Source organism: Schistocerca serialis, chromosome 2, assembly GCF_023864345.2.
Source record: "Schistocerca serialis cubense isolate TAMUIC-IGC-003099 chromosome 2, iqSchSeri2.2, whole genome shotgun sequence".
In the NCBI taxonomy this organism is placed as follows: Eukaryota; Metazoa; Arthropoda; class Insecta; order Orthoptera; family Acrididae; genus Schistocerca; species Schistocerca serialis.
In genome coordinates this window covers 745688785-745705764 of record NC_064639.1, presented here as the reverse complement: position 1 = coordinate 745705764, position 16980 = coordinate 745688785, and the positions used below count along the sequence as shown (strand labels likewise).

Genomic DNA, 16980 nt, shown 5'->3' with positions numbered 1-16980 from the left:
TGAGCTGCTTCACGGAACTTCCTTCTCCTAATGCACCCGACTTCACCATCTGTGATGGTTCTGTTCAGGTGCATCTCTTTGGGCTCATGGTTTTGGATGCCAGCCAAACTGGGTTGCTGCTGACACTGGGCATCACCAGGAAAGGTGCCTGTGCATCATCCACACTCCTGATGGGTAGATGTCCTGTCACTCTGACCAGCTGCAGGCACACATGGTTTTGTCCTTTTCAGAGGGCTCACCACCTCCCCAGACCCACCATCACCAATGCCTGTTCCTGTGTTTCAGATGGTACAATGTGCCTGGCAGAACACTGTGTGGTTCCTGCTTCCCCCCACTTCTCGAATGCCATTGCCATTGCAGGCCCCCAAATGCACTTGACAGCTGCCGCCTCCATTGCTGGGTCCTGTGCTGCCATCATCTTCAAAGCCCCCACTGATGCCTTAAGCAGTGAGCGCTGACTTCAACAAGGACGTAACTATGGAGGCGCTGTCCCCGGTCATGCCCTATAACCTCTCACGAGGGGGGGGGGGGGGGGGGGGAGGGGAGGGAGGGGGGATGGTGTGCCAACTACTCCCTTATCACTGCTGCCCCTACTTGCCAATGTGTGCCTACCACATGCTGCAGCATGCCACCATTGTTGGGTGACAAAATGGATATCAGCGCAGTCACTGGTGTTTTCTGAGACTCCATATGTCAGTGCATTGTGAGATCAGTGCTTTATTTCATGGTAGTGGTGTTTTTGCAATACAAGTACTTTTTTGTTACCAATGCTTTTTCAGTAACAGTGCATTTTTTTGTACTATTCATTTTTCTGTACCATGTATGTTTCTGTGACTGGTTATGTATATGGTTTTCCCATCCCTGAAAGGGAGAAATGATGTACCTTCACTCATGATGTGCGTGATATCAGAGATCGCTAATCCATACATTTCACAGGCCCACTTATAGAGGTCATCTGGGTCATCCCCCTTACACACTTTGGTGAGCCACCAAAGAAACAGGTATTATTTAAGTGATCACAAACAAGTGCTCAACCTATTCTGTAACCTATATTACTGTTGTCCAGTCAATGTGTTTAGTGCTATGCACAACCTGTGCTTCATTGTATCTTACGTGTCTCTCTAAAAAGAACTACTTTTTATAAATTGCATTTGTTCTTGCAGTAGCAATTGCTGCATCCTGTTTATAATGCAATGATGAAGCCTGTTTCATTGTAAGATGATCAATGATGAATAAAAATTCTTGATTCTTGATTCTTGTTAACAACTCATGTGCAACGTATCACACCCACACCCACCACCCACTATTACAGTCCAGTAATAGACACTTTAGGGACACATATGTGAATTGCCACATAAAATACAAACTGTGCTATAAATAAAGTGTGTGTTCTGTATTTTACAATAACTATTCAGCTGTTTGCCTGTGTGAATAGCCATTGCCAAACTGAGGCTAACTGTAAAATGTGACCACCTGGTTGCTGAATATGTTGTACATCACAATAATAGTGGTTTCAACTGTTTCATCACACATGCTATTTATCTAGTCCCTCCTTCCAACATGGATTCTCAGAACTGCTCATATCACAGCTATCCTTCCAGCATATCCTACAATGCTGCAGTTTCCTTTGGTATTCTGCAAGTCCCTATCCACGATTTCCCCTTCCCACTCCCTTGCCTTCACCCTTTCTATTCAGTTTTATATTACCATAATTAACACTGATATGGACAGTGTCACTGAGCCACCTGTATCTTCCTACCCAGCTAACCTGTATTTCCCTATTCTCTCTTTACCCACATGTCTTCTTAATTAGCCCAATTCCCTTCCCCCCTCACCCCCCCCCCCCTCCAACTAGATTTAAACAGCTGGTACCAGCGCCACTTCTGGTTATTGTGTGTGTGTGTGTGTGTGTGTGTGTGTGTGTGTGTGTGTGTGTGTGTGTGTGTGCGTGCGTGTGCGCGTGCGCGCACGCGCACATGCACATGTTTACATGCATGCTTGCATGTGAGTGTCTGACAGTGAGAGATATTTAGATTGGTAACAATATAAAAATTACTAGTTGGTAGCTAGCCGGTTTTCTGAGCTATTACATGTGTCTGTGCACCACTTATCAGTCAGCTGTAAGATAATGGTTGCATTTCCTGATTTCTTTTTGTTAACATAAAAAGCTATTAACAAATGATAGTGATGGAAGGACTGTGAGTAGAAGCCATTTTTATTTATATTTATAACTTAAATAATACATACAAGAAATAAATTTATACATATTTTTGACATCTTATGAACAACTTCCGTCACATAATGATAAGACGTATAATATATTAGTTTACAAATAGCACATTCTGTTTCATGAATGGCTTGAATGTTTTTATTCTATGTACTCATTTATAACTGTGAGAGTGAAAACTGGAGAACCTAGTAACTTAAATGGTTTTGAGTTTGTGTTTATTTCTTCATAACTTCAACCTGGACTTTTTAGAAATAAAATTTGGATGGAATATGGGCTTCACAGAAAATGAGTAACAGAAGGCATTAAATTTTACAATATTGCTTACCGCAAAGTAACTTCAGTACTAAAATAGGGTTGCTTTTGTTGGCTTGTATAAAATAAAAGAGTGTGTAGCTATTGAAGAGGGTACAAACATCTGAAAATGGCTAAAAAATATATCACATTCTGTGTATTTGTACTCTACCTTAAGAAACGATTGATTCTGAAAGTTAGCAACTTTTCTTTCTCTTTTGTGTGCCTGTCAACAACTCAATGCTTTTGCTTTTCTATGAGTGGTCATCTTTACTCCTGAACTATTTTCTTTCAATCAGATCGTATTCTACACCTTTTGAGTAATCATCTCGACAGTTTCTGCTCATCAAACTTCTGTAAAGTCTACATAGCTCAAACAACTCTAGCAAGGGAGAAATTTTGTCTTTTACAACTATCTGATTTACTGAGGAAAATAAAACTTGTGGAGAAGTTATTTATTTAGTGTACTGAGCATCATGCTTTCCTAATGTTATAAAGAAACATTTTACTAACATGTGAAGTATTGACCAATAGTTAGCAACTGTAATTATGAAATTTGTATAACATCATTGTAATTTTTCCCAAAGAATAACAAATAAATTGTAGAGACATGGAAATTAAGATATATATGACTAAACAGTTGAATGGAACAATATAATTTTCTCTTGCACTGTGTCAATTATATGAATGCAGTATACAATCTGTTTTGATTGAAAAGTTATGTGTGTAAACAGCCATTTAGTCCCAATTACTAACAATCCCCCCCCCCCCCATGAACCATGGACCTTGTTGTTGGTGGGGAGGCTTGCGTGCCTCAACGACACAGATTGCCATACCGTAGGTGCAACTACAACGGAGGGGTACCTGTTGAGAGGCCAGACAAACGTGTGGTTCCTGAAGAGAGGCAGCAGCCTTTTAAGCAGTTGCAGGGGCAACAGTCTGGATGATTGACTGATCTGGCCTTGCAACACTAACCAAAACGGCCTTGCTGTGCTGGTACTGCGAACAGCTGAAAGCAAGGGGAAACTACAGCCGTAATTTTTCCCGAGGGCATGCAGCTTTACTGTATGATTAAATGATGATGGCGTCCTCTTGCATAAAATATTCCGGAGGTAAAATAGTCCCCCATTTGGATCTCTGGGCAGGAACTACTCAGGAGGACGTCGTTATCAGGAGAAAGAAAACTGGCATTCCACGGATCGGAGCGTGGAATGTCAGATCCCTTAATTGGGCAGGTAGGTTAGAAAATTTAAAAAGGGAAATGGATAGGTTAAAGTTAGATGTAGTGGGACTTAGTGAAGTTTGGTGACAGGAGGAACAAGACTTTTGGTCAGGTGAATACAGCGTTACAAATACAAAACCAAATAGGGGTAATGCAGGAGTAGGTTTAATAATGAATAAAAAAATAGGAGTGCGGGTAAGCTACTACAAACAGCATAGTAAACACATTATTGTGGCCAAGATAGACATGAAGCCCACGCCTACTACAGTAGTACAAGTTTATATGCCAACTAGCTCTGCAGATGATGAAGAAATTGATGAAATCTATGATGAGATAAAAGAAATTATTCAGTTGGTGAAGGGAGACTAAAATTTAATAGTCATGGGTGACTGGAATTCAAGAGTAGGAAAAGGAAGAGAAGGAAATGTAGTAGGTGAATATGGATTGGGGCTAAGAAATGAAAGAGGAAACCGCCTGGTAGAATTTTGCACAGAGCATAACTTAATCATAGCTAACACTTGGTTCAAGAATCATGAAAGAAGGTTGTATACATGGAAGAACCCTGGAAATACGACAAGGTTTCAGATAGATTATATAATGGTAAGACAGAGATATAGGAACCGGGTTTTAAATTGTAAGACATTTCCAGGGGCAGATGTGGACTCTGACCACAATTTATTGGTTATGAACTGTAGATTAAAACTGAAGAAACTGCAAAAAGGTGGGAATTTAAGGAGATGGGACCTGGATAAACTGAAAGAACCAGAGGTTGTACAGAGCTTCAGGGAGAGAATAAGGGAACAATTGGCAGGAATGGGGGAAAGAAATACAGTAGAAGAAGAGTGGGTAGCTTTGAGGAATGAAATAGTGAAGGCAGCAGAGGATGAAGTCGGTAAAAAGACAAGGGCTAGTAGAAATCCTTGGGTAACAGAAGAGATACTGAATTTAATTGATGAAAGGAGAAAATACAAAAATCAGTAAGTGAAGCAGGCAAAGAGGAATACAAACGTCTCAAAAATGAGATCAACAGGAATTGCAAAATGGCTAAGCAGGGATGGCTACAGGACAAATGTAAGGATGTAGAGGCTTATCTCACAAGGGGTAAGATAGATACTGCCTACAGGAAAATTAAAGAGAGCTTTGGGGAAAGGATAACCATTTGCATAAATATCATGAGCTCAGATGGAAACCTAGTTCTAAGCAAAGAAGGGAAAGCAGAAAGGTGGAAGGAGTATATAGAAGGTCTATGCAGGGGCAATGTTCTTGAGGACAATATTATGGAAATGGAAGAGGATGTAGATGAAGATGAAATGGGAGATATGGTACTGCGTGAAGAGTTTGACAGAGCACTGAAAGAGCTAAGTCGAAACAAGGCCCCGGGAGTAGACAACATTCCATTAGAACTACTGACAGCCTTGGGAGAGCCAGTCCTGACAAAACTCTACCATCTGGTGAGCAAGATGTATGAGACAGACGAAATTCCTTCAGACTTCAAGAAAAATATAATAATTCCAACACCAACAAAAGCAGGTGATGACAGATGTGAAAATTACCGAACCATCAGTTTAATAAGTTACAGCTACAAAATACTAACTCGAATTCTTTACAGACGAATGGAGAAACTGGTAGAAGCTGACCTCGGGGAAGATCAGTTTGGATTCAGTAGAAATGTTGGAACACGTGAGGCAATACTGACCCTACGACTTATCTTAGAAGAAAGATTAAGGAAAGGCAAACTTACGTTTATAGCATTTGTAGACTTAGAGAAAGCTTTTGACAATGTTGACTGGAATACTCTCTTTCAAATTCGAAGGTAGCAGGGGTAAAATACAGGGAACGAAAGGCTATTTACAATTTGTACAGAAACCAGATGGCAGTTATAAGAGTCGAGGGACATGAAAGGGAAGCAGTGGCTGGCAAGGGAGTGAGACAGTGTTGTAGCCTCTCCTCGATGCTATTCAATCTGTATATTGAGCAAGCAGTAAAGGAAACAAAAGATAAGTTCGGAGTAGGTATTAAAATCCATGGAGAAGAAATAAAAACTTTGAGGTTTGCCGATGACATTGTAATTCTGTCAGAAACAGCAAAGGACTTGGAAGAGCAGTTGAACAGAATGGGCAGTGTCTTGAAAGGAAACATGAATATCTATGTTTCATTTTTTATATTGGCCCTTGCACTAAGTTTTTTCCTGTGAGGTGGCATAACAGAGTTTATTTACTTAATTAAATCCTCAGACATAAGTATGCAAGGCCTTATGTGAAATTATGTACCAGAGCAAAGGATAATGGAATGTAGTCGAATTAAGTCGGGTGATGCTGAGGGAATTAGATTAGGAAATGAGACACTTAAAGTAGTAAATTAGTTTTGCTATTTGGGGAGAAAAATAACTGATGATGGTTGAAGTAGAGAGGATATAAAATGTAGACTGGCAATGGCAAGGAAAGCGTTTCTGAAGAATAGAAATTTGTTAACATCGAGTATTGATTCAAGTGTTAGGTAGTCGTTTCTGAAAGTATTTGTATGGACTGTAGCCATGTATGGAAGTGAAACATGGACAATAAATAGTTTGGACAGGAAGAGAATAGAAGCTTTCGAAATGTGGTGCAACAGAAGAATGCTGAAGATTAGATGGGTATATCACGTAACTAATGAGGAGGTACTGAATAGAATTGGGGAGAAGAGGAGTTTGTGGCACAACTTGACTAAAAGAAGGGAGCGGTTGGTAGGACATGTTCTGAGACATCAAGGGATCATCTATTTAGTACTGGAGGGCAGAGTGGAGGGTAAAAATTGTAGAGGGAGACCAAGACATGAATATACTAAGCAGATTCAGAAGGATGTAGGTTGCAGTAGGTACTGGGAGATGAAGAAACTTGCACAGGATAGAGTAGCATGGAGAGCTGCATCAAACCAGTCTCAGGACTGAAGACCACAACAGTAACAACACTAACAATCAATATCATCCTAATACTGTGCATTTTCTGTTAAAGTTAAATAAATGTTTGTTACTGTTTTGTTATTTCTAATATTGAAAAATGATCTGAAATTATTTTCCTTTATTCATCTGTGTGTACAGCCTCTATAAAGATTGTACACTACATAGCAGCTGCACATGTGTTTACCTGTATTTATAAAGTGGTATGGGCTACTAACAAGCACTTATATTTTAGAAATACTCTTGGTGGAACATATTATACTAACAAACTGCCAAAAAAGTTACAGGATGAATTTAATTTTGCAAGGCACAGTGTAAAACACTGCATCTTTAGTGTTGGTAGACCAACATCAGTTCTATCAACCAGAATGCAAGTGGGGTACAACAAACAGGTCACATGGCACAGTCATTACATTTCTAGTCTGTACATACACTCTTCAATGCCAACGAAAGTGAGATTGATACACTTACTTTACATATGGATTCATTTTCAACCACTCATTTCATTAGTTAATGTGTTGCTTTCAATTCAGCTGTTTTCTATTTTACTTTAAGTAATACCACAGTCTGTTGACATCGAGCATTTACAACTAAAAATAACAATAGGAATAATAAATAAGTGTATTTTCATAATAATAATCCAATGTACATATGCTACCCTGTTTGAGATGAGTCTTAACTAACATAAATAATTTAACATTTCTATCATCACAAATTAAAATTCATTGTTGTTATTTGTTATGCAGTTTTATATACATGTCTGTTTCAGCATGGTTTGATTTTTATAAAAAAAAATTCTGAAATGCTCATACATTCCACTCCACAAAAAGCAACTTTGTGAAACAAGATAGATGTTTTTGAAGCTAATATCACAGTGTTATTAGGTTTAAATTTAAAAAAATGGTTTCCATACTACTGACATGAGAAAAAAACACACTTGTCATGCAACAGATCCCAATGGACAAAATAAAGTACTGATATTTAGGGCTATATTTTTTTCTCTTTCAGTTGTAAGAGAGACAAGATGTGTTCAGCGCAATTCCACAAGTAGCAATTCATTTTCCTTAGAGATGATTAAATTATTTTACACTGACTGCTTCAATGTGCTGTTTAATTTGTGTATTACATAGACTGTATTAGCCGATTATGTAAACCAGGAGCTATATTTGTTTTAGATAAAACATACGAAACTATTTAAGACAACACAGCTTTGTGTCAGTAGGCTTAAGCTTCTTAGAAGCTGATAATAGTCATTTGTACTTTTTAAGCTCTTCACGGTGTTTGCAGGTTTGCCATTTCCATCATGCTAAAACCTTGCAATCAAAACTAATGTAGACCTTATTACAGTGACGTCTTGAAGCATATTTTATCACTGAACTTAATGACTGTGTATGTTACACACAGGGCAGTTTTTTGCCCCATGCAGACAAAAAACAGATCACATATTGGTATCAGAGGAACTTCTGCAACCTGTTAGTTTGTGAAGTAATTTTTTCCAGAAACTGTCATTGCTTAGCTCATTTTCTTGCAGCCGATTTGCTTTGAATGTTTTCCATTCCTCCAGTTCCTTAGCTTTTCTTGGGCCCCATTCAGTGGATGAAGTGAATGACTTCACTATCATCTGAAATTGAAAACATTACATTAAAATTAATGCATAACTGTGAAGGCACTGATCAGGATTACGAAAATTTGCCTTTTAAGACAGCACTGGCTAGAAGTTTGACATAGAGAAGATGAGATGCCTTATTCAGAAAACATAACAGAATATCAAAGCTGGTACCAAACAAAACACGTAATGAATTTACTTCACTTTTATACGATACTGTAACAAATCTTAAGGAACCTAATGCTTTTATATTCCCTTTAGAGGACACATCCTTTCAGAAACATGTTCGTTATTTCTTGCATTAGACTGTATTTGTGTTTGGAACCCTATATTGACCCTGTCACCATTATTACTCTATGTTAAATAATGATTATGGCATGTTACATAAATTATACAGCAAATAAATAGCTAATATATATTTTGGTAATATTTTGGAAAATGCATTGCACTATCTGTTGAGAACTATTTTTCTGTCCCCTGTTTCACCATCACCCCAAAGGTGCTGTTCAACCCAAATTACAAAGATTTACTTTACTTACTTGCATTATAATTTATGGTTGTGGACCGTTGTGTGAAGCGAAACTATCTGGTTTTGATTACTGTGGTACTGTTGATGGTGAGAGAAGAAATAATGTGAAATGTGGCTTCCTCCTTTCAGAAAACACCAAGAGTTTTATCATTAACAAGAGTAGTACACAAGTCTGTTGAAACAGACCACCATCATCAGTGTCTTATGCCCATGTGCACTACAGAAATATTACAATTATCATTCAGGATATTAATGCATTGTGTGGTGTTCAGTAACTGTACACATCCAATTCTCCTCTCATTTATTTTTTGTCATCATGGCACAAGGTTTCTTGAAATAAACCTTGCACCTAGCAAGTGACACATGGTATTACCCGATCTTACATGAAAATAGTGATGTGGATACAGCTATGTTCTTAAAAAGCTGGAATCACATATTGCACAAGGAGGTCTTTATAACATTTCAATGTCATTATACACCTAACAGGCCCCCCAAGGTGTCATTTGCCCGAAGAAAAATGGACTGACAGTGAAGAAGCTTTTGAAAAAGCTCAACATAAGTTGAGTGCAGTGAATGTGCCTGCACAATATGTGGTGGAGTAGAATCCCTTTATGCCACAGTTCTGTGCACTCATTGCACCATGCGGAGTAAAATGTGTTTTGTCCGTGCAAAGAATATCGCCCAGGCACATATCATCCATTTCTATGAACACCAAAAAAACTAAGGCCCGAGTCATGGTGTTGTAGCCTATCTTGGGGGGATGTGTAAAATGCACCACAAAATCTTTTAAACTGTTGATGAGGAAGAGAGAGTTCCCATGACACAGCTCAAGCAGTGGCTGCAGAATTTGAGGCTGCATAGTCAACTGTAGCTATAGCCATTTCATTAATAACTGCCATGGGAATTTGTCATCTCCCTCTGCCAGCTGCACCATCAATTCACCTGTTTCTTCAAATTTCTTGATCGTATCCTTCAGTCCATTTACTAACATGAGGCCTCTTTACAGCTGTTTCTGTCAAAGATATCTCTGCAATACGATGCTGCTATTGCTGCCTTTCTGATGAAACAACTTTACCAGCGGTGCATGATCATTCTTCTTAACAGCCATTGCATTTTCTATGGAAAACTTCAATCTTCTTAACCCTTTACACCAAAAGTGACTTCACAAAAGAAATCAACATGCAGCACGGTGAAATATGGTGTTAAATTATGTTCGTGGTCACAGAAATGGATCCATCGTCAATGTTTAAATGTCTTAGAGGAAAAAAACATGACCTGTGACTGTGGAAATGTGCACTGTAACTATTGTCATATCATGTGTTTACAAACGGAATGCGAAGAAGAATGCACGACTTCTTCATTAAAATATGATCTTATGTTAGCTAAACTATATGTAGAGAAGCTTGAATCAGTGATAGATAGTGTACAGAAGCTGGAAGAAGTGATAGACCATTCAAAGGGTAGTGAAACGGTTGTAAACGAACAAAACGGTAACTTTATTAGGCCTAAAAAGTTTTGTCATGTTAATCGTAACGGAAACAACTTTCGTCTCCCACAAGCAAATAAGTTTGAATTTTTAACGTGTGATGAATATGAAATGTGTGAAAAGAGCCAAAGAAAGGAAGTATTTTCATCAAATGCAGCGACCACAAATCATTTCAGTAGGCCTACGAAGTCCTGTAATAACAAGAAAGAAAATACCATAAAATACATGGAACATACTTATCGTGCAAACAAGATATCTACCAATACAGGTAAGAAGAAAAAAGAAGATATTTTCATACTTTCAGACAGTCATGGAAAGGGCTTAGCCGACATTTTGTGTAACATGCAAACTATATTCAAGGTTAGTGGAATAACGAAACCGGGGGCCCCCTTGCGCGAAGTTTTAAAAGACTGTGAACATTCTTCGAAGCTTGGAAGCAACTGTCTAATAATAGGAGGTGCTAATGATGTTTATAGGAACGAGGGCAAACTCGCCACAAGAGCTCTAAGAAGTACATTACAGAAAATTACAGATGTTAACTTCTTCATTGCCAGTATCCCACAAAGACATGATCTTATAGAATAATCCTGTGTCAACAAAGAAATCACAGTTACTAAAAGGAAATTTGAGAAAATCTGCCGAAGCCTCCCAAATGCCACATATGTGGACGTACCATCCACAGAGAGAAGTCATTTTACAAGGCATGGGCTTCACAGAAATAAACTCGGAAAATCATTCATTAGTCGAGAAATCCTTAATGCAGTGAAGGCAGTTAAGGACAAGAATAGCACAACCATACCATTTCCACCACCAAACACAGCAACTGAAAATTTCCAACAAGAAAATGAAACTGAATCACTGACAACAGGTCCAGCACTAGAATCTCCACTTTCGTCACAAACAGCTGAGATAAATGAGTCAACTAGGACAGAAGTTTCCAAAGCAGCTTCAGCAGAAGCAGCTACATACTACGCAACTGCATCATTAACAAGAAAAAAAATGCCTGATGTGCCAACAGCCAATGACCTTTCATCAGTATTGTCCGCTCCTCAGTCTTCAACAGTGAAAGACTTTTCACCAGCTTCACCATCATCATCAGTAACAGAAGCAAACAGAAGAAGCACAAGAACCAGGAAACTTTCAACTCTGCAGGATTTTTGGTACCCGGCCTCAGTTACAAGACTAACATAAGGCAGATACCCTCAGATACACCAACTTCCAAGTCAAACCGGCAACAGACTCACCTCCACTGTCATCAACAGAAGAATAACCATGCTACCAGCTCATCTGAAGGATTTTTTAGCATCAGGTCTAAAGGGAAAGGTGCCACCAAGATAAGTGAAAACAAATACCTAACAGTGTTTCACCAAAACATTCAAGCCATAAAGAACAAAGCGCAACAGCTAGAAGTAGAACTGGAAAAATTTGATAGCCAAATTTTGTATATCACTGAACACTGGTGCAAAGGGAAGCAAATTGAACACATTGCATTAGCCTCATTTGACCTTGCATGTTACTATAGCAGAATCTCAATGAATGGTGGAGGTTCATGTATCTATGTAAAAAAAGGTATGTCATTTAAAGTAAGATATGATCTTTTAGATCTAGGTGAGGACAAACATTTCGAACTTTCCGCTGTTGAAATAATAGGACCTGGCATAGCAAAAAAATTAGTCATATTTTGTGTGTACCGCTCTCCTAGTGGAGACATTGGTATATTCTTCTCAAAACTGAATCAAAGCTTAGACAGGGTTTCTGGACCAAAAGCAAATGTAATTATCTGTGGTGACTTAAACATTAATATGATGAAGCCTGATAAGGCTAGCAACATATATGTGAATATTCTAAGCTGTTACGGAATATCCTCCCTTGTTAATTGTCCAACTAGAATAACGAAAGAATCCTCCTCATCTATAGATCATGTAGCTACAGATATTGATAGTAAAAAATGTCATATTGTTGTCCAAAACCTGGGCCTAGCAGACCACCTCTGCCAGATCTTAAAAACTAACATTCATGTAGAATCTCCTCCTAAACTTTGTACATACAAAAGAATGTTTTCCAAATCAGCCCTGCATCAGTTTAAATCCCAGCTAGAATATGAAGATTGGAGGGAAGTCTATGCAGAAACCAACGCAAATCAGAAATTTATCAAGTTCATGTCAATTTTTAAACTCAGATTTGAAGAGATGTTTCCCAAAACCCTTTATCAAATTAAAACTACAAAGAGAAATCAGTGGGTGACTACAGGTATCAAAAAATCCTCAGAAACTCTTAGATATCTCAACTCCATAAAAAATAATCAGTCTAACCCAGAAGTTCTGCAATCCTACAAAAAGTACAGGAAAATTTACAGAAAGGTGTTGCTAGCCGCAAAAAAACTTTCAAACAACAAAATATTACTTGAAGCTGAAAACAAGAGCAAAGCAGCCTGGAACATCGTCAAACAGGAAACATCTAACTCTGCTAAAAAGGACCTCAATTCACATATTAAAAACAAAGATGTACCAGTAGGTAACCCTAAAAAATTAGCTGATTTTGTAAACTCATATTTCAGTAGTATTGCAAAAAAATTACAGCAGAAATTTCCAGATACGTATGATTTACCTACTCAGAACCAGCCAACAAACTCAATGGTGCTCTTGCCAACTACAGAAAGGGAAGTGGCACTAGTAGTACACCAACTAAAAAATAAAACTTCAGTAGGACTTGATGAAATTCCAGTCTGCGTAATTAAAGATTGTATAGACTCCATAAAGGGCCCATTAACAGACATAATTAATGAATCTTTCGAGTCTGGATACTTTCCGGAGTACCTAAAACAAGCAAAAGTTATACCTATCCTTAAAAACGGAGATGTGGAAAATGTAGAGAACTACAGGCCGATCTCTATACTGTCTATCATTTCTAAAATAATAGAAATACTAGTCAAAAAGAGACTGCTAAATTACCTGAATAAATATAATCTTCTTTCCAATGACCAATTTGGTTTTAGGCCCGGAAAAGGCACACAATATGCTATAGCACAGTTCACTAAAGCAATTTTAGAAGCACTGGACAAAGGTGAAAATGTAAGTGGTATCTTTTTAGACTTGTCCAAGGCCTTTGATACAGTTGACCACAAAATCTTACTTCATAAATTAGGGCAAATAGGAATAAGAGGTGTGACAAAGAAGTGGTTCAAATCATACTTGGAAAACAGAGTTCAACGAGTTGAGATATCACAAGTTTCAAACAATTCCCTTATAAAACACCTGTCTGACCCAGAAAATGTGAATATAGGCGTCCCACAGGGAAGTGTATTAGGCCCAATATTGTTTCTTATATACATTAACGACTTCCCACAAAGTATCAGACATGGCGAAAAAATACTTTTTGCTGATGATAGCAACATAGTAATAACAGGTGAAAATCCAACACAACTGTCAGAAAGAGCAAACGAGGCTCTCAATGATGTCCACAACTGGTCATTAAAAAATAAAGTAACCCTAAATGTAAAGAAAACTAACTATATTAACTTCCAATTGAACAAAAAACACAATGCCACTAGAATAAAAGTTAATAATAATGAATTAGAATGTGTAACAAGTACCAAATTCTTAGGGATGAATGTAGACAGCCAACTGAAATGGACAAACCATGTCAACATTTTGGCAAAGAAATTATCCTCAGCATGCTATGCTCTTAGAATCCTTGCACCGGTATGCAATAATACCTGTCTTAAAATAACATATTACGGATATCTACACTCAGTCCTCAGCTATGGGATCATGTTTTGGGGAACAAGTGCCAGTAACATACAAACCGTGTTCAAAGTACAAAAAAGAGCCATAAGGATAATAACAAATAGCAACAACAGGGCCCACTGTCTAGAATTATTTAGAAAGCTAGGAATTCTAACTGTTTCTTGTGAGTATATCTTTCAGAACATAATGTTCATTAAGAAAAATCTTAACATGTACAACACAAATAGCCTAATACATGACCATGAAACAAGAGCTTGTCACCACATCCATCTAGATAGAAAGAACAAGGCAAAGACGCAAAAAAGTATATTTTACAATGGGATAAAACTGTACAACAAATTACCACAAGAAATTAAAGAAATACGAGGGTTATTCCAAAAGTAAGGTCCGATTGATTGCCAAATTGAAACCACAGTGAACATCAGAAATGTTTTACTTGTAACAATTAGCTACACCTTTCAGCTACTTCTCTACGTAGTCGCCGTTCTGACTTAGACTTTTGTCATAGCGTTGTACCAACTTTTCAATAGCCTCATCATAGAAGGCAGCCACCAGTGCTTTCCGCCAATTCTCCACGCTGGCCTACACCTCGTTGTCTGTGTCAAAATGTTGTCGTCAAAGACTGCGGTTCATGTGACCAGAGATGAAACTCAGGGGGAGACAATTGCGGACTGTATTGTGGGTAATCTAACATTTCCATTTGAAAACGATGCAGGAGCATCTTCATTGCCCCTGCAGAATGCGGCTGAGAATTGTCGTGAAGACGAAACAGCACGACAGTTATGTAATGTTGGCTGCATAGCTTCAGGCGAAATTTCTCACCAGGCCCTCGTACTTGGCGGCAGACACTATTTTCTAGACATCTTTATGCACTCACTGCGAGCTCAGAAATGGGAAGAGCGACGTGAAGCTAACTGGAGTTATACTAGAGACACTACCCAACACATCTGTGCAAAGCTTTATCGGATTTTCATAGTCGTTTCCATTTCGCGACCGATCGGACCTTACTTTTGGAATAACCCTCGTAAATGAGCCCCTCACTTTCAGACAAAAGCTTAAAACCTTTTTAGTAAGTAAAAGTTTTTATACTGTAAAAGAATATTTAACATAGATGTAGATTATTAGCAACATATGACATTATCACCAAAATATTATGTAGCCTAATTATAAATATGTGTATGACTAGTTATAAAAACTACACAAAATATGAGAAACCTGTTTAATTGTAAATGTAAATGTGTGCTCATGTGTTGTAATCTGACGACATCCATACAATATTTATTGTTCCACGGATGAATAAATAAATAAATAAATAAATAAATAAAGCACCAAGTGACAAACCACACAGTGTTGTCAAAACAGGAAACATTTTACATTCTGACTGCTTACAGTGCCATATTCTCACCAGGTTGCAGAAAGTGGAACTATTATGTTTTTCAGCATACTCTGAGAGTGTACTGTTTTATGAACACACCTACAATGTTTGAGCATGTTGTGATGCAGCACTCAGAATACTCTCATTTTAATTATAACCACCCAATATCTAAACTTGCAAAAATGCTGAAATCATCCTGTAATAATGTTTTAAGTAAAAATATATGATTTAAATAAACATGAACATCTATGTTTCATTTTTTATATTGGCCCTTGCACTGTTTACATGTTTTTTCCTGTGAGATAGCATAACAGAGTTTATCTACTTAATTAAATCCTCAGACATAAATATGCAAGGCCTTATGTGAAACTATGTACCAAAGCAAAGAATAATTTCTAGGCATGGGGTATAACTAACCTGTTTAAATGGGAGATGACGATTTTTTACAAATTGGTAAGCAACTGAGAAAGGAACCTGAAGCACAGCAAATAGAAACATTGCCCAACCAGCACCTGAAAATGAACATAACTTTTAGAGTCATACAAAGTGTGCTAGATGTAATTAGTGTAACACTATGTAAATATTTATGGAGATAGCCTACTTTCATGAACCATTCCCAGTTAAAAGGTAACATGCAGTAAACCTATTCTCAAGACAGAGGGAATAACAAGAGATTTTTATTCAGCTGATTATTCATAAAAAAATATTCTTTTCATTATGACTAGATAAAATAAAACATTATTGTCAACTACAGCAAAAAAATACAACTAAAACATGATTCTAATTATCTCTCTGTCTTCTAGTCTGAATCATGTCCTTAGAGTAAATATGTTCATATGAAAACAAATTTTCATTATAAATATTTGAAGAGGTCTCATATTCACTCTACAGTGTATGTAATTTTTGTGGAGCAGCAGCATTTCTATGTATGTATTTCATCACTTACATCTTAAAAGTAAGATGTTTGCTACTGTTAAAAAATTATTTTACTCAACTATTACCATTGTAACACAGCTCCTAGAATAACAGCAGGCAGGGCAGGATACTTATGAGTAACAATATGGCATCCAAAATATCCCAGACATATTCTATGAACCTTAGTACAGGAGACTGATCCAGCCATTCTGAGCAGTGAACTGTTTGCTATTGAAGGGACTTATTCAGAATACTAGGTTTGTGTGGTCAGGTATTTTCAAATTCTAGGATAACACCATCATTCATACCATAACTGTAGGGTTGCATAAAGGCATCAAGGGTTTCACATCAATAAATGTATGCTGTTACTGTTCCACATGGAAAGAACACCAAGTATAGTCATTTCCTCTTCCAAGGGTATTAATTTTGAGTAAACACTAGGAATGATATTTGGTTCAGTTCTCACCGAATAAAATCTCATTTGCTGTCACATTGAACTTTAAGCAGGTACTCATTCAAGAAGAGACCATTTCTACATTTTCTGCAGTCCAGCATGTATGTTTCTACACTCTCCATAAAAGAACTACGAGTGACACACATGTGACTACCGGTAGTCATTTCCCATGCATACCACCTTGATTAAGT

The 16980-nt window shown here is 37.6% G+C and overlaps 1 protein-coding gene across 2 annotated transcripts in view; it reads right to left on the bottom strand.

Moving 5' to 3' along the window:
• Positions 1-2270: 2270 nt before the first annotated feature.
• The window catches only part of LOC126457950 (sodium-dependent nutrient amino acid transporter 1-like), a 225461-nt gene continuing 210751 nt past the window's right edge, over positions 2271-16980 (bottom strand). For both annotated transcript variants that reach the window (XM_050094681.1, XM_050094682.1), the window contains exons 12-13: positions 15838-15932; positions 2271-8299 (exon numbers count right to left, since the gene is read on the bottom strand). In XM_050094681.1, the coding sequence (XP_049950638.1) occupies positions 8117-8299; positions 15838-15932 (278 nt within the window). In that variant the 3' untranslated portion in view covers positions 2271-8116. The remainder of the gene's footprint in view (positions 8300-15837; positions 15933-16980) is intronic.